This window comes from Monopterus albus, unplaced genomic scaffold (genome assembly GCF_001952655.1).
Source record: "Monopterus albus unplaced genomic scaffold, M_albus_1.0 scaffold8.1, whole genome shotgun sequence".
NCBI lineage: Eukaryota > Metazoa > Chordata > Actinopteri > Synbranchiformes > Synbranchidae > Monopterus > Monopterus albus.
The window spans coordinates 3,318,739-3,340,702 of record NW_018127888.1 but is presented as its reverse complement, the minus strand read 5'-3'; the positions used below and the strand labels follow the sequence as shown (position 1 = coordinate 3,340,702).

The 21,964-nt window shown below is 42.3% G+C and overlaps 1 protein-coding gene across 4 annotated transcripts in view; it reads right to left on the bottom strand.

The window, feature by feature from the left end:
* The window catches only part of ecel1 (endothelin converting enzyme-like 1), a 111,309-nt gene that overhangs the window by 35,325 nt on the left and 54,020 nt on the right, over positions 1 to 21,964 (bottom strand). Inside the window, exons 1-7 of one of the 4 annotated variants that reach the window (XM_020587335.1) lie at positions 12,602 to 12,661; positions 12,376 to 12,430; positions 5,259 to 6,457; positions 3,493 to 3,561; positions 2,937 to 3,047; positions 2,763 to 2,855; positions 254 to 378 (exon numbers count right to left, since the gene is read on the bottom strand). In XM_020587335.1, coding sequence (XP_020442991.1) covers positions 254 to 378; positions 2,763 to 2,855; positions 2,937 to 3,047; positions 3,493 to 3,561; positions 5,259 to 6,116 — 1,256 coding nt within the window. In that variant the 5' untranslated portion in view covers positions 6,117 to 6,457; positions 12,376 to 12,430; positions 12,602 to 12,661. Of the gene's footprint in view, positions 1 to 253; positions 379 to 2,762; positions 2,856 to 2,936; positions 3,048 to 3,492; positions 3,562 to 5,258; positions 6,458 to 12,375; positions 12,662 to 12,840; positions 13,050 to 21,964 lie in introns of those variants that run through there. The other 3 variants (XM_020587320.1, XM_020587313.1, XM_020587328.1) reach the window with 3 other exon arrangements.

The following is a 21,964-nucleotide window of genomic DNA, read 5'->3' as shown; positions in this document are numbered from 1 at the left end:
TATAGCCCAGAACTGTAGTGACAGCCCGAAACCAATAGCAGCACACACACTCACACACACACACACACACACACACACACACAAAACAACCTCAAACAAAACCGCTTACTCGCACTCAAAAAGTACAGGCTCAAAAATGCATGCATCTAATTTCATTGATCTTCCATACACCTTATCGTTCTCTGCCCCCTCCCCTTTACAACCCTCAACAGTCACCCCAAGCCCACCGCTCGTTCTTTCTTTCTTTCTTTACCTCTTCGATGTGGTCTTGATGATGTCTGAGACTTTCTGTATGTAGTCAGTGGCGAGCACCACAATCTCTTCGTCTTCTGAGAAGTTGTCATGGAAGATTCTGTCCAGCAAACGTTTCCAGTGAAGCTATGGTGAGGAGAGGAATGATACTGGTTTAAATATTAAGGGGTTGTGCAGTTTACCCTCAAATCATGACTACTAGTGTATTTTAGATCTCCCGACTAGAGAATCCAGCAAACGTGTGCCTGCCTCACACCCCAAAGTTCACTACCAGAACTGACCTATTAGCAACAGTTTCTCAAAATCTGTTCTACCAATTCATTAAACAGTCTGATTACTTCATTCTTCGCCTCATAATCACTAGATGTCGCCAAACCGTAACACGTAACAGTTCATCATAATAACCTCCTAGAACAAACGACGTGTACCGTCGTATTTTACAGGAGGACGGTCTCAAAACACTGATCCACAAATCCCAAAACACAATATGATTATTCCATTAGTGTTACATTACACATTAAATAACCCAACAGTATTAATAGTTTAGTGTGACATCTTTAATCCAGTTTTATGTATATTCGTCTCTAAAGAAGATGCAGAGACAGAAGATGATGACACAAAGAGCAAAAATCTGATTAAATGTGCATTTAAAATACAGCAGATGGACGCCACAACTCTGGACTGCAGGAGACTGGGAAAAAAAAGTCTCTTCTATGGCTGCTCTTTACTTTGGTGCAACATCTGCTCTGGCTCCAGCCCTGCCTGTGACCCAGTCTAAAGTCAAACGGGCTCAGAGTTTGCTGCTGGCATACAGCTACGTGGGAATATATAATAAAAGTTACAGTAATGTGTTGCGAACGAAGCAGAGATGCAATCCATGCCGTTAGTAACTTGGATACCTCCATTAATCATTTAAATCTTCCTACACGGTGGGTTTTTATGTTGGTTTAAATATTTAAGGACTTTATAAGATCATTTTAAGACAGATATTTTGCATATGGACTTATGTTTATTAGACCTTAAGGAGGTACAGTAAATGAGGCTTTTCAAAGACGCTAAGGAGTGAGCAGAACTGCACAGTTTATTCATAGTTTGATCACACTAGGGGGTGGTGTCCATGCCAAGCCGTTATCTGTTCCCTCTCAGTTGTATTTTTCTGGGCTCGACTCACCTTTAACAGTTCAGTATGCAAATGATCTACAGAAAGGACACATAGAAAATAATTAGCTTCATTTTGTAATTTGATTTAGAGACATTCGGGGGTCCTGTGTGTTACTCAGGGAGTTCAAGACCCCCAAGGACATCCATGTTTTACGTAACTGATTTTACCTTTACATGCTTTACAAAAATGAAACACCACTTTGGCTGAACTCCTCACACCACCACCTACAGTATGATAAGGGACTATGAACAGAAACTGTTTTGCTGTAAAGAGTAAAAAGTTTTGAATCAACAGCTTCAGATCATCAGAAATGAAATAGTCATTGTTAAATTCCATAATTTCCTAAATTTTGTCTTCACGGTGAGTCTGGCAAACTGTTTTCAGTAGGATTAGTTAGCTGCACATTAGCATCCTTGAATTTTTAACTAGATTTTTAAAAGAGAATTTATATTTTGAGTTCCAGGCTTTTACATAAATTTGGACTCTAAATCCAAGTAAAGGCAAATAAACAAAAGAAACATGATGAAGCCATTTAGTAGCATTCAGTGTTTTTCTGGTTGAATCTTCATCCTCTAATTGACTTCTTTCCATGTTTCTCCTTTTTTATTATGTCAGTGTTTCTCATGGCTCTTTTATTCATTTTATTCACACTGCCTCTTCTTCTGTGTCTGTTTTTTTGGCTGACAAAATAAAAATCAACTCTCAGTCTTCCTTCCAATTCATGCAGAGTTTCCATCTCTCCTCCTTCCCTCCATCCCTCATCCTCAGCCATGAAAGAGAGGACTCTCAGTGTCCCCACTGCTTCAGAGGAGAGCCTCCTCCTGGTTCTCTCTCTCCCTCCATGTGTTTCTGATGTCTTTCCCTTTTCTTCTCCCCTCCCTCCATCATTTCCAACACCCCTCAGTGTCTCCTCATTTTCTGCTTTTCTCTTTACCTCCTTCTGTCATCCTGTCCCTCAGTCTCCCTGTCTACCCCTGCAGGGCGGACAGCTTTTGTGAGTCACTTTGTGTGTGCTGTATGTGCATACCTTTCTATGTTTGTGTGGACAAATTTTAGCTTTAAACCTTCACTGTGATGACATTTTGGCCAGACTGGTTAGAGCTTGGTTTTAAGAGTTAGGTTAGGTGTTAGGGTAAGGGACTAGGGAATGTGTCATCTCAACGAGTGTTCTCACAGTTATAGAAAGACAAGTGTGTTTGTGTGTGTGCCTCCCCAAACACCCCTCGTGCATTCACACACTGGACAAACTACTTAAACCGCTCAGTTGGAGTTAAAATCTTAATCCATCACATCTGCTTCTACCTATGTGCAGACACATGTAAAGGTGCTGTCTGTGTGTCGTACTCACACTAGGAGCGATGCGCTGCAGCTGCTTGAGGGTGATGCGGTTATACATGGTGCTGATGTCCTTTCTTTGGTCATCATATTCTGACACAGTGATCTGGAGAGAGAGAAGATTTTACTCAGCACTGTGCACACATGCACGCACACACACACAAACACACACACGCTATCAGCTTACATTGGCCAGACACGTCTCCAGCTGTATAATTTCCTTGGATTTCTGCGTGGCATTGTGAGCTCCCAGCATGCTCAGCAAGCGCTCCATCAGGGCCTTGTACGCTGCCAGGATCTGAGAAGCACAATAACATCAGTCCTAATAGAACAGAGGAGCTGTAACATCATCAGTAATGGCCGGTGACTGGGGTGACATGTGGCAAAGTGGACAGGATAACAAAAGCACAGCGGGTGATGGCGGAAAACAGGTGGATTGATGAAGAGAGAGAAAGACAAGTCAATAGGACAGATGGAGGAGAAGACTGAAGGAGAAATAAGAAGGATAGAGGGAAGAAAGGAGGAAAAGAGGACAGGAGGAAGGAAAGAAAGAGCTTAAAGGGTGTCAAGTATGAGGTAAATGAAGGAAAAGAAGATGTAGGGGACTGTAGGGGGAAGAGAAACTGGGAAATTATGTGGAAGAAAGAGGAGAGGCAGTGGAGACAAACAGTGAGGGAGGGTAGGGAGGGACTGGAGGAGATGGTGGGGCAGTGTTAAAGGATGAATGAAGGAAGCATGTCTACCTTCACACTGTCCTCATCCTGTCCGAGGTAGAGGCTTCTCTCAGGGAGCGTGAGCCCCTCTTGATCAATCTACACACAGACAATAATTTAGAGTCCAAGTAAATAAATAATGCCCACATGTAAGAATTATTCTGTGTTGGACTTAAGTTTCATCTTTTATTAAATCACATATTAGTAAAATAATATTAGTCCACCAAGCTAGTGTATACGTTTTGTGTTACTTTTCATTTTTTATCAAACTGTACATCTGATCTGATTTTACAGTTACCAAAACCTGACAAGAAGCTTCATTCCCTCCGTTTCTGTGCTGTTGATGCAAAGTAAATTTTTAGAAGTGATATGACTGCACATAAAGACAAAACGCAAAAACGTGGCTGGATGGAAACAGACATATTTTCACTTTGGGGTTAATTGAGGTGAAGACATACATGATGAAAATGTCTCCAGTTCAGCAAAAAAAAGATTTTTGCTTATCCTGATGCTGTTATGACCACAGTCCATGAATACACAGGAAAACAGTAAGGGAGGGAGGTTGAGAAGAAAAGGGCTGGAGTTCAAGGTACGTTTAGAGGTTAGTGAGAGTCCAAAGCTCTTACACAAACCAGAACGGATGTATTCCAAGCTAACTACGACTGACATTTGTGCTGTTGGTACACTGACTGATAAACAGACTGCTAAAACACTTTGTGGCACAGTTCAGGCATTGACAGCAGGGAGAAGACCTAGATGCAGACACACACAGCAGGAGCAGATTGAATTAAAGGGACTTCACTTGAAACTGTGAGCAATGAACAGGCTTATAGTTCGGCGACAGGAAACCTGTCCAAGGAGACAAACAAGCCGGCACATTGATGCTCAGGTAGGAGAACGAACTGGTACTGTATACTTTATAAGCTGAGGTTTGATGAGGAAACACAGGACAGCTGTGAGAGAGGGAAAACACCATGATACTCCAGCGGACAAACTCGTGACTAACATGAGCTGAAGATGTGCTTTGTGTTCAATCTGAACATACCTTTAGCAGGTGTTCAGTCTGAGTGTGTTAAACCCCAGTGCAGACACTGAGATTTGGGGTGAGGGGTTATGGGGGAGTGTCATGTAGGCGTGTACAATATGGCCCCCTTGAGACAAATCACCGTTGAGTGGCTATACATTTCCAGGTTGCAAGTTTCCATTGTGTTTTAGTTAGCCATGCAGCTAACATAGCCTGCTCTACCAATTAGCATCAATTTCTACCACCGGTGTGTCGGTATTGATGGATATAAAACACCGTTTAACTTCCAAAAGCCTAGCTAATGAAAACACACGGTGTGTTTGTAACTGTGGCCCAAATCTGAGAGTGAATATCAGCGAATGCTCATGGTAAACAAAAAAGTCTTCTTCCCGTGAGAACCCATGTTCCCATACGTGACCGGTGCCAACATCCTGGCAGATGATGGCACCGTGAGGTGCAGAAAAAGTTGAGCCAGATTCAACTTTTTTGCCACATGAGGCTGTGTCGTTTTGAGAGAGACCTCTGCAGTGCTGCTGCCGGCTGCAGTGAACACAATCCCCCATTGAAATTAAGAGGGCTGCGTTCTTTCACACCTTTGAAACTAGGCCTGAATGTGGCCATAGTGTCCAGTGAACACACTGAGGATTTTCTACCTTAACAGGAAGAACATTTCTGAAAAAAAAGGATATACAGACCGTGAGGTACACTCACAGTGTCATAAATACACATTATGCATTGACAAATACACTGATCTCATAAATGTTGCTCTCACCCTGATAGCATTCCTGGAGGAGTTTTTATCATCCACATTGACAGTGAGGGAGAAGAAGACAGCGGTACTGTACAAACCCTGGGTCCTGTACAGCAGCTCATTGAAATCTGGTCTTTGTGGGGCGCCCTCTCTCTCCCACCCAGCAGCACCGGGTGGAGCCCCAGCTAGGTCCCAACCCCCACAGCTGTCTATCACCTCTGTCATGGGGTCAGAGCCCAGCTTGTCAATTTCCTGGATGTTGACACAGGATCGATAGAACTCTTTGACCTTGCGCTCTGCCGACTTGGGCCCACGCCTCTGTATCGGCTCCAGCAGGAGGCGCTGTAGTTTCTCCTCATTGTGCTCTCCTATAGCAGTGATGATGCCATAGCTCAGCTTGTCCTCAGGGATGCCATGGCGTCTGAGCCAGCCGCCACAGGCAAAGGAGTAGAAGTCCTGGCAGGGCTGGATGGTTGGATCAATATTGGCCTGAACGAAGCGAGCCGCCCGCAGCAGAGATCGTTTGCGTTGGCAGTCCTGTCGGCACTGTGGGTCCTGTTGGGCATCCAGGGAAATGTATTTGAGTGCCAGCATACTGCCCAAGATGACGCACATGCCCGCAGCAAAGACCAGTGCAGAGAGAAGGCAGATCTCCCTCCGGCTCCATCGAGGAAGCCCACCACTGCTGCTGGTGCTGCTTAGATCTCTGTTTCGAGTGTTAGGCCAGGTCCCTCCCCTGCCTCGGCCCATATGACGGTCCAGGCTCCCACCCAGGTGAAGGGTCATGCCATTGCTCAGGATATCGCTGCTGTAACGACCGCCATATTTTACTTCCTGGAACTCATCATAGTGGGCTGTTAGTGAGTACGTCTTCTCCATGGCAAAGGACTGTTATCAGGTAAGAAGCAGCAATTGGCTTTATAGAGGCAGGGATGAAAAGGATGTGTTTCTGTGGTCAGAATACTGTCATGACTACTCCTACTGAGAATAAAAGGGAGGACTACCACTACAGGGAAACACACTGAAGTCAAAATCCTGTTGGCCTTCTTTAGCCGAAGTCCTCTTTATCCTTTTCAAATCAAAAGCTGGCAGAAGAAGGGGCTGCCACTGTGCACGAGAAACCTCTTGGGGCCCGCTCTCTCTCTCTCTCATCCTCTTTCTCTCTGCTCCCTTTCCATTTGTTCTCCTCTTCTCCGTCCCTCCAACCAGTTACAGGTCACCTGTTGATAGAAATAGAAATGAGATAGGCAAGGGTTGTAACTCGACAGAGAGAGAGAAAATTGAATCCACGACTACAACAGCAGAGAACAAAAAACAGTGCCTGTTTTGGCACGTTTTCCGCTTTGTCTCATTCTGTTTGCTGGATGAAGCTGTTGAATTGATTGGTGATATTAATCCCTCAGGGAGAAGATGTCCCAGGGTGCACTAACAGCTTTGGATGGATCAGAAGAGACAGAAATTAAGAGCTGAGTATCAGCTGAACATGGAGATGTGTGGCTATGGCCATAACTTAGCCTGTGTCAGTCCAAACTGATGCACTGGAAAGCTTTATTACAGAAGGAAAGGGACAAATTATGCCTTCTGTTTCTTCAAACTGAAAGCACAGACACACACCTATCGCACAGAGGACATTAGCTGATCCACAAGTTATCACATTACAGTGCAGCTGCCAAAATATAAATCACATGCACATACATCCCAGCATTTACAAAGAGTTAAGTACTTTTTCAGGTAAGGCCTACAACAAGACACTGGATTCACAGCACTGATGTAATGCGGCACCTACAGACACAGACATAAAAAATATTTTATAGCTGTTTGCATTCTCCCATGCTTCTGCTGATGCGTTGTACATGTAGCCTGTAGGCAATATCACAAGCCTTCAGACAGATCTCTGATAAACTGTTTTCTGGACGCTGTCCCAATGTGAGCTTGCAACCCCTTCTCTGTGTGTTCTTTCTCTGTGCGTGTTTTCAGTAGCTTGACGCAGTGAACTTGCTTAAAGCTGTGAAGGCAATCTGTGAAAATTGATCCTGGTTATCTCCTCTGAGAATAGCAAACCTCAGCACTGATGTCTTTAACAAGCTTTTCTTCACCTTATGGGAGTGTTCTATGTAGATAAGTAGGAAAGTAGAAGGAAAAAACAGGAAATAAAGAAAAAGAAAGAAAGAAACAAGACATTTAGTGTTTACAAGTAAATAGAAATAGTATCTCAGGTGGTTCTCAGTGTTCTGTTCATCCAATTCAAATATTATTGCCCCATCAGATGGCTGTTGTCAGTTGCTACTTCACCCACAGTTGTGCTTCAGTAGGGGGAAAGGAGGAGTTCTTGTAATGTTTACATTCAGAGGTTCTTACAAAAATGTATTGTGTGTGTTGCTGTGGTCTTCTCAGTGTGCTGAATGCATTTCCTTTAATATAAAACTAAGTATTTTAAACCCGCAGTCTTCTTTCCTGTGTTGCATTACTGTCATCTGCTGATCAGCAATACAATGTGAAACTACTGACAGGACTGTGTATCATGTCACCACTGCATGTGTCTGTGTATGTGTACCCTCACCACATCCACTTAGAAGCATGGTTCATCGCATCATGATGGTAAAAACGCCACAGAAAACCTAAGATTTCTGCACACAATAAAAAAGCTTTAGCAGACTGAAAATGAGCTAAAACTGTAAAATCCATTATCCATTAGTATACAGTCTTGGCAAAACATATTGGCACCCCTACATTTCTGTCAGATAACACACTACCTCTCCCAGAAAATTGTTGCAATCACAAAGTGTTTGATATTTTCATGTTTATTTATTTTGTTTGCATTGGATCAACACAAAAAGCAGAGAAGAAAAAAGCCCAATCTGATCTGTCCCACACAGAACTCCAAAAATGGACTGGACAGAATTCAGAGCTCCTTCTCCCAGCCGCTGTTCTGAGATCTCTCCACAGGTGCTCTATGGGATTTAGACCTGGACTCATTTCTGGCCACTTCAGAACTCTCCAGCACATTGAAGCCATTTCTGGTGCTTTCTGAAGTCTGTTTTGTTTCATTGGCCTGCTGTAAGACCCATGACCTCTGACAGAAACCCAACTTTCTGACACTGGGCCCTACACTGTGCCCCAGAATTTGTTGGTAGTCTTCAGATTTCATTATGCCATACACACAGTCAAGACATCCAGTGCCTGAAGCAGCAAAGTGACCCCAAAACATCAGTGAACCTCCGCCATCTTTGACTGTAGGGACAGTGTTCTTTTCTTTTAAGGCTTCATTTAGTTTTCTGAAAACAGTAGAATGATGTGTTCGACCAAAAAGCTCTATCTTAGTCTCATCTGTCCACAGGAGATTCTCCCAGAAGGACTGTGGCTTCTTCAGGTAAGTTTTAGCAAACTCCAATCTGGTTTTTTTATGTTTCTGTGTCAGCAGTGGGGTCCCCCTGGGCCTCCTATCAGATCATCCTTTGTCATTCAGATGATGATGGGTAGTGCGAGCTGACACTGTTGCACCCTGTGCCTGCAGGTCAGCTTGAATTTGTTTGGAAGTTGATCGAGGTTCTTTATCCACCATTCAAGCGATCCTTCATTGGTCATGTCTAATACTCTTTCATCCACGTCCAGGGAGATTAGCTACAGCGCCATGGGCTGTAAACTTCTTGACAGTGTTGCACACAGTGGACACAGGAACAGCCAGATCTCTGGAGATGGACTTGTAGCCTTGAGAGTGTCCATGCTTTTCCACTACTGTGGTTCTGAAATCCTCAGACAATTTTTTGCTCTTCTTTCTTTTCTCCATGCTCAGCGTGGTCCACACGACACAAAGGTTGAGTCAACTTTTCTCCATTTTACCTGGTCACAAGTGTGATTTCTATTTTACCAGGTGAGTTTCTTTACAAATTAAAGGAGCATCACATACATGATATACAACCATTTCTGATGATTCTGAAAAGATTTTGTCCGTTCCATTTTTGAAGTTCTGTGTGGAAAGTATCAGATTTGGCTTTTTTCTGCTTGTTTGTGTTGTTCCAATGCAAACAAACAAACAAACATGAGAATACCAAAGAATTTGTGATTATTTTCTGGGAGAAGTGGTGTGTTATCTGACAGAAATGCGGGGGTGCCAATAAGAAAAGTAGGTTACAAAATTGAAGAAATATTCAGTATAGATATAATGTCAGGAGAAACCTAAGGCATACATGATATGACTGTAGTTCAGGAGATAAACTGGCTCACTCACTGGGTAGGTGGGCAGGGACAACTGGTGAAAGGGCATGTAGACAAACTGCTTCCTATAACCTCCAGTTTTAGATGTCCATCCACCCACTGGTGTACTGGTGTGTTGTGGAAAAAATAAAACATGTGATCCTGGGTTTGCATTCTGTCTTCACAATCCCTCGTTCTCTCTTTCCAATGCACTGTTTCTAGGCTGAGAACTCCTTAAGCATTATAATAAATTATCGTACACATGCACATACTATCACACTGAGTGGACACCCAGAGCATGGCTAATGGATTGGATCTTGTGGGTACCATCACACGGCAAGGCATGTGTGATGAATGGCTATTTACTGAACATGACAAGGCCTAATATCTGAGAGTTATACTAATATTGCTGCGTGCGCACGTGCACACAAACACACACACACAGCGCATGCATGGACACTTAAACTGCATCAAAAACACACCGCTGGTGATGCATGGCTTCTTGTCACTTGTCTAGCCTTTCCCATACATCTTTTGAGCAAAACACAATCATTTATTCACTTATACTTGGGATTCCCAAAGTGTGGTCTGTGGACCTCCAGGGGTCCAGGAGATGGTAGCAAATGGACAGAAGGTCCTATTAAATCCAATAAGATCTTACATTTTTAAAAGGTAACTTAATACTAAATTCACTTTTGATTAATAAATTACATCTAGAGTCATTCTATTACACTGTTAATTGACCCTGGTTCATTTCACCAGTGTTCATTTAAGCAGAAATTCATTTTATTTTTGAAGAGAAAATCCAGGAATTCTGTCCATTGCTGTGAACCACAGTCGCTAAAGGTTTATGTGAGTGAACGCAAGCTGGTATCAGCTGTTATAAACATTAAAACAAGAGCTACTTATAGAACTACACTTCTGTAATTTCTTCATCAGATGTTATAAAAAAATGCCTGAAACTTATAATTTTTGACCGCAGGACAGACAGAAGAACAACGGGGAAAGGATCAGACAGCGCCTGTGTTAGCGGTCATGGGGAATGTTCAAGTTAAAACAAGGTTTTGATTTTTACGCAAACCGCACACTTTGCAGGCTGGATGGATCTTTATCTTACTTCTCTAACCACTAATAATAGACCCTCAAAGCTGATCAATAAACTGAGACTTCTTATGGATCAGGCTGACATTGCCATTGTGGGGATTCTGGAGATGGATGGCAGTGTTCTTGTTTAAAGTGAAAGTAAACATTTAACTGGCATAGATTTGCTTCCAAAAGTGCTTGAACTTCCTGAAACTTCCTGAAATAAGCATTTCGAAAGCGCAGTACAAATGTAAGCTGTGTATCAGCAGGAGTTGTACTGAAGTATCGCTACAGACTTGCAGTGCTTTAGGCGTTACAGGCTTCAGTGCTTTGGGGCCTAACACATCAACACATTAAAATAGTTCCCCATAGACTGATAAAACACCTGGTTGGTTATTAGTGAGACGTAAAGTCACCTGGGGTCAACATATTCCAGCAACAGAGTTGCAATGTTACCAACAACTGCCAGAGGGTACATAACAAAGCCTGTAAAAGATATCCATTAATACTAACTGTGTCAGGATTTTTTACTGTTTAATCAATAGTAACAGAAACACTGTTCTCTGGATCTCCTGCCATTTAAATACACGGCAAGCCTTCAACACCTGATTTGTTCAAAATGATCAGCAACATTACTTTGCTTTGTTATTTTTAAGACAACCTAACTTGCAAACCTACTCATTAAAATATATCCACTGAAAGCAAACTTTTTCTGCACTGCAGTTTGTGGTGATATTTGGTGGTACACAGAAATAAGGGCTTAGTGGGGAACTCTTGGCTTTTATCTCCACTCAGGCGAGTTATGTCACCAGAAAGCTCTCTATAAATAGGTTTATTATCCCATAATCAACGTGGTCACAGAGCTTGCCCCAAAAGCTTCACAGCACTTAGAAGGTTCAGTGTGGGAGTCAGTCCTCTCAAGCCTTATCACCGGTCAACAGAGGCTACAGTACAGGGCTACGGTGCATTTGTATGGGCTGCAGGTTTGGACACACAGCTCAGGGTTACTGTACAGTATAGTACCAGAAGACACTTCTTCAGCTTGAACCGGAGCAGAAGCCCCTTTGTGGTGCTATTAAAAACTATTTAAGCTTTGTGTGTATGAGACCCTTTCAAGTGGCACACTGGGCCCCTTATTCTTATTTTATTATTAAAACAGAAGAGCCATATTAAAAAACAATTAGCCTGAAGAACCCTTGGAAAACTCCATCTGCTGTTACTCTCTCTAAGTTGCACACAATGACTGGCAGGTATGATACAGTGGATAGCTATTAATGATTAACTTTAATGCATCCCAAAACTACTTTTCTGGATACAGCAGTATGTCAAACTAGATTTCAAACACTGTGATTTTTTAACTATGCCCCCTTATAATACTACACTCCTCAATTACTGTATTTGAACTAATTTATTAGTTACCCTTTTGGTGTGTAGGGAGACTTGGTAAAGGAAAACTAAACGTTTTGCCTTTTCTGGTTAAAGTCTGGGTTGTGTTATATGCATGAAACATTATCCTGTCAGTTTGTGACAGGTCTTTGTTCAACAGCCTGTGTCAGTTTCCAAATAAGCACACTGGCTTTCAGTTTTTATGAATTTAAATGGAAAAAAACACGCGTCTCGGTGGACGGCGCAGTAAAACTGAGGGATGGAAATCAGGGTGGTGGTGACAGGGCTGATATAAGGTGGAGAGCGACTATAAGCCTGTAAATTAAAACTTTTGCGTGATGCAAACCTCGTGGTGTGTAGCTGCTGCTACGCAAAACGAAAGAGCAAGCCAAGGTGTAAAACGAAATATCAGTCCTACTTTTACGCATATACAATTTCTGCTTATGATGAATTCAAAATGTGAGATAAACCTTACCTGGTGAATCGTCACAAAGGACGCAAACAAGCTCCACAGGAACTGTGACAAATGTCTGGAAGAAATACCATGAACGTATCATCGTAATATAACATAAACCCATCATACACAGCGTTTAGCGTTTTGACAAAGCACTGGCCACCAAAACTTCTAGATCCGGTAATTCAGACCCACTAAACAAAAAACTAATAACTGAGAGACCGTGTGCGTAAAAATGAGTGCACACCGTTCATCGTTGAGTCGGCTGGTAAGACGTGACTTCCAAGTTAAATTGTGATAAATCTTCTTTTATCGTCGCTATCAAAAATTAAAAAAAAAAACACATGAAGAAGAAATTTACAAGCCTGTCCTGCTATGCCCACAGTGACACACAGTGCACACTGGCTGGTGGAAGAGCAGCGCAGTACGCTCATTAGTGGTATGGAAAGCCCGAGAGTGGGGAAAACTTGGGCAAAAAGAGCTTACCTGTGGTGGGTAAATCACAGTCTCCGCTGGGAATGTAGGAATGCCTTTGCTCTGAGAGGGTAGATGTGGGAGAACGGCTCCACTGAAGGTCCGACTGGATTATCCGGTCCCCCTCCCGAGATAGGCAAACAACGGGATCCGCACCGCTTTCTGCCGCCGCTGCAGCCCACAGCCTCCGATGTATGGAGGAAAGAGGGGGGAAGGGAGGGGGAGAGCAGAGAGGGAGAGGAGGGGGTCCTTCATTAAAAAAGGTAAGGCGCACACACACTCTCTCTCTCTCACACACACACATAGTCGTACAAGTTAAACAAACGTTAATCCTTACGGCCACTAGCTGTGCGTTTTAATATTTTCTCACTGGTAAATGCGGGTGATTATGAACCCAAAGGCACATTTAGCCTATATACTATGTTTAAAAATATTTTAGGGGCACATGCTTCAACGTGATTATTGAGTTATTTATATTCTGTCTTGGAAGAAAAAGACTGACTGGAAACGGACACTTTGATGCTTCAGTACCAAAACATCCTCGATTCATATGAAAAAGCCACTGCTGACTCATGCGCATTTACACATACACAGCTCCGTCCGCATTAAAATGACTTTAAATATCTTTATCTTTTGTTTTCAGAGTGAAAACAAAAGATATGTATATCACATTAACCCACGACTTCACATCCGTCTGCATGGGCATGTTCCCAGCTATGATAATTAGTAGGCTTCCCTGTAATTGTGCTTAAGAAGCAGATTTAAAAGTGAATTCATGCAACTGCACAAGCTCAGACTCCAAATGTGTGAGTCTGTAAATACGTTGATCATTAAAAAGTAGATATGGAAACAATCTCCATGTAACCTGACCAAACTAATCAAACCAAAAGGTTGACTACTATTATGCAAATCAGTTGAGCAACTAACTGGCAAATTCATTGCCTCAATTGTTCAGTGAGAAGAGGAAAGAGGTGTTTTTGATTGATTTTGGAGACAAATATATTTTTGACTTGTTGACTTTTCAACAAAAATACAACTGCTCAAGAGAAGGTACCAATTTTAAAAATTGCTCTTGATTGCCAAGGTGACGTGCTTTATGTTTTCACTCACAAGAATAATTGAAAATAATAATGGTGAAGCAAAGTAGCTATGTAAAATAAATTATTTAAACAAAAATTTTGTTTTAATGTTTTATGGTTCAGGTTTGGCTTAAGAGGAAGTGGACCCAAATAAAGCACAGTTACTTTGGGGACATTTGTGGCAAATAAACAAGATTATAGTTGGTAACAAGGAGAAAGTCCAAACAGGCTAGACAGGTTCAACAGAAGGCCAGCAGGTCAAAAATAGAGACAGCGGGTAACAGTAGGTTTCACAGAGTAGGCACCACAAACAGGCAGGGATGGATTCCCACATTCATGGTTAATGAGGACAAAGTGTACAAGAAGAGTCAGGTGGGTGAAAGGTCTGCTGGATGTCTAAACTGTTTGCTAACATGTGCATCATATCAACATTACAATATGTTTACCGATTTTTGGACTGTCCCAGTGCAGCCTAAGAATTACTGCAGGTTTCAACTATTGCAATGTTATCAGATATTTTTATGTGATCTAGTTAATAACAGTTTGTGATTCGCCATCTTGAAGGATGTCCCAAAGCTCTTATTCCTGCGCAGAGGAGCAAGGATTGAGGAGTGAATTGGCTATGTGGAGGAGACATGAGAGGCTCAGAGGTAAGGACATCTCGAGTCTAAAAATATTCCTGTTTCTCTCTTCACATCTTACATGGGAGGGACTAAGGCGCAAGGTAAAGATGCAAGTGTGGTCAACATGGATGCAACTAAGGGAACTGAGATCTACCCAGTGTCTTCCAGCATCCTAGAACCAACTCCTTCTTTATCTGCATCAACACACACAACAATCCTCCATAATAGGTTACTTCTCTTCAATAGGTGAATCCCTATTCCCTTATCTTATCATTCCTCGCTCAACCCAGAAGTCATTCTAGTCCACCATGATGAAGAACATCCCTAATCTCTTATTTCTGAGGAGCGAGGACCAAGGAGCAAGGAGGCTGCCTGAAGGAGCTATAGCTGAGGATACACAAGTGTATCCTTTGTGGAAGTCTGCTATGGATTGACACGCCACTATATCAGAAAGCAGTTGGTGATTGGACGATTCACATGAAGGATCAGAGGAAAGGATGTCTCATATCAGTTAAAATGTGTTTCCTCAATTCCCCTCTCCTCCTCCTCCTTGCAGCTCATGTTGACGGGACTAAAGAACAAGGAAAAGCACAAATGAGGGAAACGTGGATGCAATTAGGGAAGTGAGATTCACTTTAAATCTCCACCTACCAGCATGCTAAACATCTACAACCAGCCAACTCCAAGTCAAGCTACATGTTGCTACCATCGACAGTATGCTGCACAACCCACCAAGCAACAGTCAAGCATCCACAGCTACCTCTTCTTACCAAGGAACAAAGCATCCACTGCTATCTAGCTTAACTAATAAGCATGTTAATTAGTATGCTAACTGTGTGCTATGCTAATCAGCATGCTGCCTGAGCCACCATGTAACCAAATAATACTCATCCCATCTTGGCAATCACCAAACACACCAGCCAAACCTCTTTAGCTACCTCTTATCAAGCAACACAACGAACAGCATTATAAGTTCACAGTATATGTCCCGCACTTGCTGCACAGCCATTCAGTCAAACTACCGTGTTGGCCATGTTTTACACTGCCTGCTTCATGTTCGTTGCTCTCGTATACCCGTATAGTCAGTTAACAGGTTGATTTGCATGAGCAAAACTCCTACATCCAACCTCCACTGGTTGGATTTTAGGTTTCCAACCACGCTTCTCTACCTTTGCTTCCAGCTCTGTATATCTAAGCCTTTTCCTCATATACGCCATTTCCACTGCATCCTCCCATAGTACTGTCAGCTCCACAAACTACACACCCTGCTGTGCTTCTGACCACAACACAAGATCTGGTCTTAGATTAGTGTTAGCTATCTCCTGAGGGCTTATGAGCTGTTTTCCTAAATCTACTCTTATGTGCCAGTCCCTCCATACCTGTACCTTTATCTGCCCTGCATCATGTCTGTTCAAAGTCATTTGCTTCCTGACTTTTTCACCCTCCCAAACAAACAAAATCCCATCTTGTTTCCTTTACCTCTAAGGGTTTATTCTCATTGGCTGCTGCAAGACACTTCAGCACCTGGATATGACTTCAGGCGTCCCACCAGATACAAGCCCTTGAGACAGGCTTGTCTCATTATGATTCGGATTAACTGAGCATATTCTAGTGAGTTATACGCACATTTGATCTCCTATAGGTCCTCTATCTAATATTAAGTGGATGAGATGGGGCTGTAGATAAAGGACAAAAATGACAGATGTGGTGAAATCAGTTTGCCCTTTAATTTACAGAATAGTTCATCACATTTTAAGTCTTGTAATGTTTCGAGTACCTGTTTACACACACACGCACATTTATAATCAAATTGAAATTAATTGTTTGGACATTCACACATCACTAGATTGCAACATGGTGATCAATGACTGATTACCCACATTCTCATTTACAACAACTGCAAATGACTTTGTACTGAGTGTTTAATTTCTTCCTCTTTAAGATGTGATTTCCTCAGCTAATTTACCTTTAGCTCAGGGTGTTTATATGCCACTTTCTCTAGCAGGTCCTGGGCTCCTTTTGCTAACAAGTAACACAGTGAGGGAGACGAGGAAAACCACTGGCCTATAATTCGGCTCAGTGAAGCAGTGGATTTGGGTTCAGCTGTCAGCCCGCACAGATGCAGGACACTTGGCAAAATTATGCCACAACACTGGCGGCCTACAGACCCAGAATAATAATGAGTGCCCCAGCAGACCAGAGAGGAGTGAGAGAGCCTCATGCAGCTGATGAAGAGCAGATGAGCTGGGATCAGTGCAGGAGTTTGACAAAGACAAGAAGGGAGCGTATGGATGAGTGGCGTCCTGGTCCCTCAGCACTTTGATTCATCCTCATTTTTTATTAGGGTGTTATTTACACACCTGCTGCCACGGGGACAAGCAAGGAAACTCACTCTCTCCACCTTGTTCTTGCTGACACACACACACACACACACACACACACACAGGTATACAAACAACAGCACACAACAGCAAACATTCACATCTGCACTAACCTCCCCAAACACTTTCTCTTGACAATAATTGAAAAGTCTACATGAGCTGCAGACTACAAGTCTATTTTTGAGTGCCTAAAAATATCCTTTTGTCCTGGTTCACTTGATTCACCAAGGTCCCTGACGAAGCCGACAGAGCCAGAGACAGAGATGATAATACTTAAATTATAAACAGAGGAAAGTGAGCTGATTTCAGAAGAAGCTATTAGCCAGCAAAACCAGTGATATATGCACCACTTTCCTCTGGGATAGGTGTAATAGAATTAGAGAGGTAGCCTCCAGGTAGCTCTCAGGATTAGCCAAAGTGAAGATGGATGGAGGTGGTGTGCTTAAGTAGTGCAACAACTTAGATAAGAGGAGAAGAGAGCAAGAGGAGGAGATGTTTTCTGTCCTGTCTGCTCAGCACCTGAGCCTGACCCCACCCCATGTGTCCACCCCCCTCCATCTTCCACAGAGACGGACTAATGGGGCAGTGGGAGCACCATTTATATTCTTTGCCACCCCACCAGCAACCTACCTCAGCTGTCTGATAGGCCAACTCCCCGGAGGAGTTAAATAGATCCACTCTATGTGTGTGATGTGTGTGTGTTCTTGTACTTGTTTTGGTTCAGGGTAAAAGCTTCAACAGAAAGTATTTTTTACATCTGTGTATCATTACAATATCAATCTGGTATAACCAAAACATATCAGACTGGTAGTTTCTGGCACTGGTGTGTCTTAAATGTATGACCATATTTCTCATAAACGCTGATGCTTCAAACTGAAGCCCGGAGCGGGTTATTGAACACAATTATTTTGTAAAAACACATCACACCTTGTAGAAACATTATTATCAAGCAAAGACTAATTTAATCTGAGCAAGCAGTAAGCGTATTTGTAAGTTTGCTATGACAGGTCAAAATGTCTGCAGTGAAAAAGGTCTGTTGCTACACTGTCACAATAATGATTTACTAGGGAAGCAGGGACGTCTGCCAGATACTGTAAGCAGTAGCTAACTAAGCCAGTTGGCCAGCTTGAAAAAGAGTTTAACTATTAGTATACCTGCCCACGATGATGCACTTTTCATTTAAATATAGAGGTAAGAGTTAGGTTCTACATATATACAACTAGCTAACTTATCCATAATTATTACCTACCTTGCAGCATGCTTTTAAAGTTAAATAACAAAACAATATCTTATGCTATGATAGGACTCATAAAATACTTCTAAAAGACTAAAATCTGACACCCTCTCACATCTAAAGACAGTGTGTCATTAGTCACAGAGCTTTTAGTCATAAACTATGACAGCGTCACTATTTGCAAGACTGCAACTAGATTTCTCTGGAGACTACCACCCATATGCTCTTGCATTTGGCTACAGCTGTACTTAGGTGTGCAGTGTTTTGCTTCGAAAAACAGCCAAAAAAATATTAGAGAAGACCAGTGGACACCACCCTGGTTGACTGAAAGGGGACAGCGAGGTCTGTCCACCTTTTCTCCTTCTCCACTCTGTCACAGTACACATTAGATGACAGGTCAAACAGACTCTTTCTTACTTCACAACTCCACTGATTTCTCCTCCTCTGTAATGGTCTCTGTCATATTTAGCCATAGCTGTGTTATGTATTTACCACTGATTCTGTGCCTGCTACTTCTCCTCCTCTGTAATGGTCTCTGTCATATTTAGCCATAGCTGTGTTATGAACACAAAATAATATTGAACATGTTGGATTTTATGGGAACGCCAAGGCGGGAAAAAGGCAGACTTAAAACAGCTCAGACCATCATCTTACACCAAACAACCGAGACAATGTGAGCACGACATGACTGTAGCATGACTGTCTGTGACACATTTATTTGAATGTAGGGAGGGACACAGTTGAATTTTTGTATTTACTCTAAATATTTATGTGATTCCAAAAGTTCTGTGCACAAATGTTCTCAGGATTTAAACACTGGCATTAGCTAGGTGCACTGTTTTGATCAGACGAAGACAAACTAAATGCTGAATACAACATGTGATAACAAACCAATGTGATGTGAATAACCACATTTCCCACAGACCTAATTACTTGGAAAGTAAAGTAGTAAATGCACCATGGAACAGATGTACCGTACAGTACTGTGCATGTGTATTAGTGCAATTCTCATCCTGACGTCTCAGTTTGTTATTTGTACAACACTTTGTTCCACAGTACTTTGACGGCTGAAGTCCAGGCAATGTGATGCCGACATGTCCTGTATTGTGATGAGAAGATGAATCATGTTTTTCATCACCTTTCCTCTGGTGCCAATATGAGGCTAAAATGAACAATTGTAGACAAGAAATCTACAGGACAGACTGCCATGAAATGCATCCTCTGGAGAGCGTAAATGCAAATGTGATCAGTAAATTTCATGGCAGAGGTTTCCACAAGATTTCCTCCAGCACCACCAGGCCAAAATGTCAACTTTACACACATCACATAAAGTAAAAGGTATATTACCATGAGATGTGCTCCCATGTGAATGCTAATGAGCAGTAAATAAGTTCTGAAGTGCCCATGTACCAGGATATTTATGTGTGCAATAATAATAATAAGTGAACTGTGACTAAATATCTGTAAGTGTAGGTGTGAGCAGCCAAGTCTTTTAGTGCACTGAATTTAAAATGATTTTTGAAGGAGCATGTCATTTTCTAACTCTGTGAATTCATTGTTACATAACTATAGATTAAAGATTACTTTTGCCATTTAAGTTTTGCACATTTTAAAAATCCTGAGTAAAATTCAGTTCCCGACTTAATTAAATTGAAACTGAACTGAACCTTATCTAAATACCCTAAGGTTGTCCGTGGTTTGTGTCCCAGTATATCGAGCCAGACATCTGAGATAAAAATTGAAATGAACCATAATGAAGATGGACAAGAACTTGGCTCTCATTCCTTCCTCCTCCTCCTCCTCAGCTTCTTTCTTTCTATCATCTTCTTTCTTGCCTGAATCCTTTTCTCGCTCCTGCTCTCCTCTCCCACTCCAATTTATGTCCAGACCCTTGCCTGTACAGCTTGTGACCACACAGGTCGATTCTATTTCCAGTCAAACATAGAAAACCAGATTTCTGGGGGATGTCGGTGTCTGTCATTCAGGCAGAGGTGTCTCACGCTTTGTCATGCAGAAAACATAAATGAAGTGATTAGCTGAAGGGTTGAAGTCTGCAGGGTTTCCCCACAGAGTAGCCTCAAAATGTTGAGCTAATTTTTGCTAAAACAACTTGTTTTAGCAACTTGCTTTTACAACTTGTTTGTAAAACTCCCTGTTGGTCCCCTCATGGATCTCTGGGAATCCTTGATCCACAGTTTGAGGACTGCTGCCATAAAACACCCTGAAAAAAAAAACAACAACGCTAAATCTCCCATGAGTCACAGCTGCAATGTTCAGTGATTTCTTAATTAACAACTTCTGCATAAGACTCTTCTACACGGCGTGTACTACTATGTAAATGCATACAAACACACAGTTACACACACACGACTGTGCACACATGCCCATGAACACAACAATTAAATGTTCACAATAACAAAGGACTGATGAAAAATGTAACAAGCTGCTTTAAAATAATGTCTCTCTGTGGGGTCTCGGCACACGTTCTGTTACGGACCAAAACCTTTTATATAAAACTAATAACAAACCCTTCGCTTGCCCCCTCTGCAGTCCCACTTCTCACTCTTTTTTGCTTCTTTAGACTCAAGTGTCACAAACCCCATTACAGTAATTAAGTCAGCGGACCCACAAAGAGCTCTCCTTCAAACAGCGGGGGAGGGAAGGAGGCATGGAGGGGGAGAGATATGCTTGGAAGGAAAGCGATGGACGGAAAGAGCTCGACAGCTTCAGAAAGAGGAGGAGAGATAAAGGGCTGGATGAGAGCGTAGACGAAGGAAGAGACGCAACAAATATGCTTTCACAACACTGGAAGAACAACACAGGAAGCAACTTTAAGGTGTACATGTAGGATTTTTACTTCAGTAAATCAGCAGCATGCTAACTTTGAGATGTTGCTATCATTAGAACAAACAAATAAGACCATAGGAGCTTTGTGGAAGAAAGAGAACAAGAATGACTAAACGCAAACCAACAAACCAGCATTGAGTCATTTTAGAAGTCGATTGGAAAAAAAAAACATCAGGGTTCGCCCATTTGGTTGGTGAAGACAATAAATGGGTTGGACTACATGTGTGGGTTGGCGAGGTGCTACTCCACCTCCTAGTAGGCTCAGTAGGCTGTTATCATGTGCTGGACTTCTGATGTAATACGCAGAGCGTACACGAAAACAACTTGGTTAGGTTTAGGGAAATATCATGGCTTAGGTCAAAGATGATACTTTTTAAAGTAACAGCACTGACTATGGGTTTGAAAAGAGGAGATGAACAGCTGTCTCCCAGTTGAAAGCCTTGTGTTTTGTTGTCCCACAAATCCACCCTGACCTCTGACCATCATCTGACTTTTGCTCCGGTCATCGTTACTACAGTTGCTCAAGGTCACCAAAATTTTTTTGGGAGAAGACAGTATCGCTGAGGGGGGCAGACCTCACCTTCTGCTAGGTGCAGTCTGCCCCTTCAGATGCATAATTATGGGACTGACAACAACTGATAAACAACCATCGAATGGCATGATAGTATTTGAAGTGGGTGCACTCAAGCTGAACTGGCAGACATTCACACAATAAAAAGTTTATCCTGGTGGAAGCTTTGCCACATTGATTTATCGGGCAAAAAGATGACAAGGAGATTGGGCATACATTCAATTCGGCTTTTACAGTATAATCATTCATAGGTGAGGTTACTGCGTTCTGAAGATAAGGCAGGTTTAAGTAAAAGTGATTATATGTTTGAAGTAAGTTTCCACTCTGTTGATTAGGTGTGACTCCGTGTACCTATGTGTCCTCTTTGCCAGGCTAACACGTATAAAGAAGGCAACAAACAC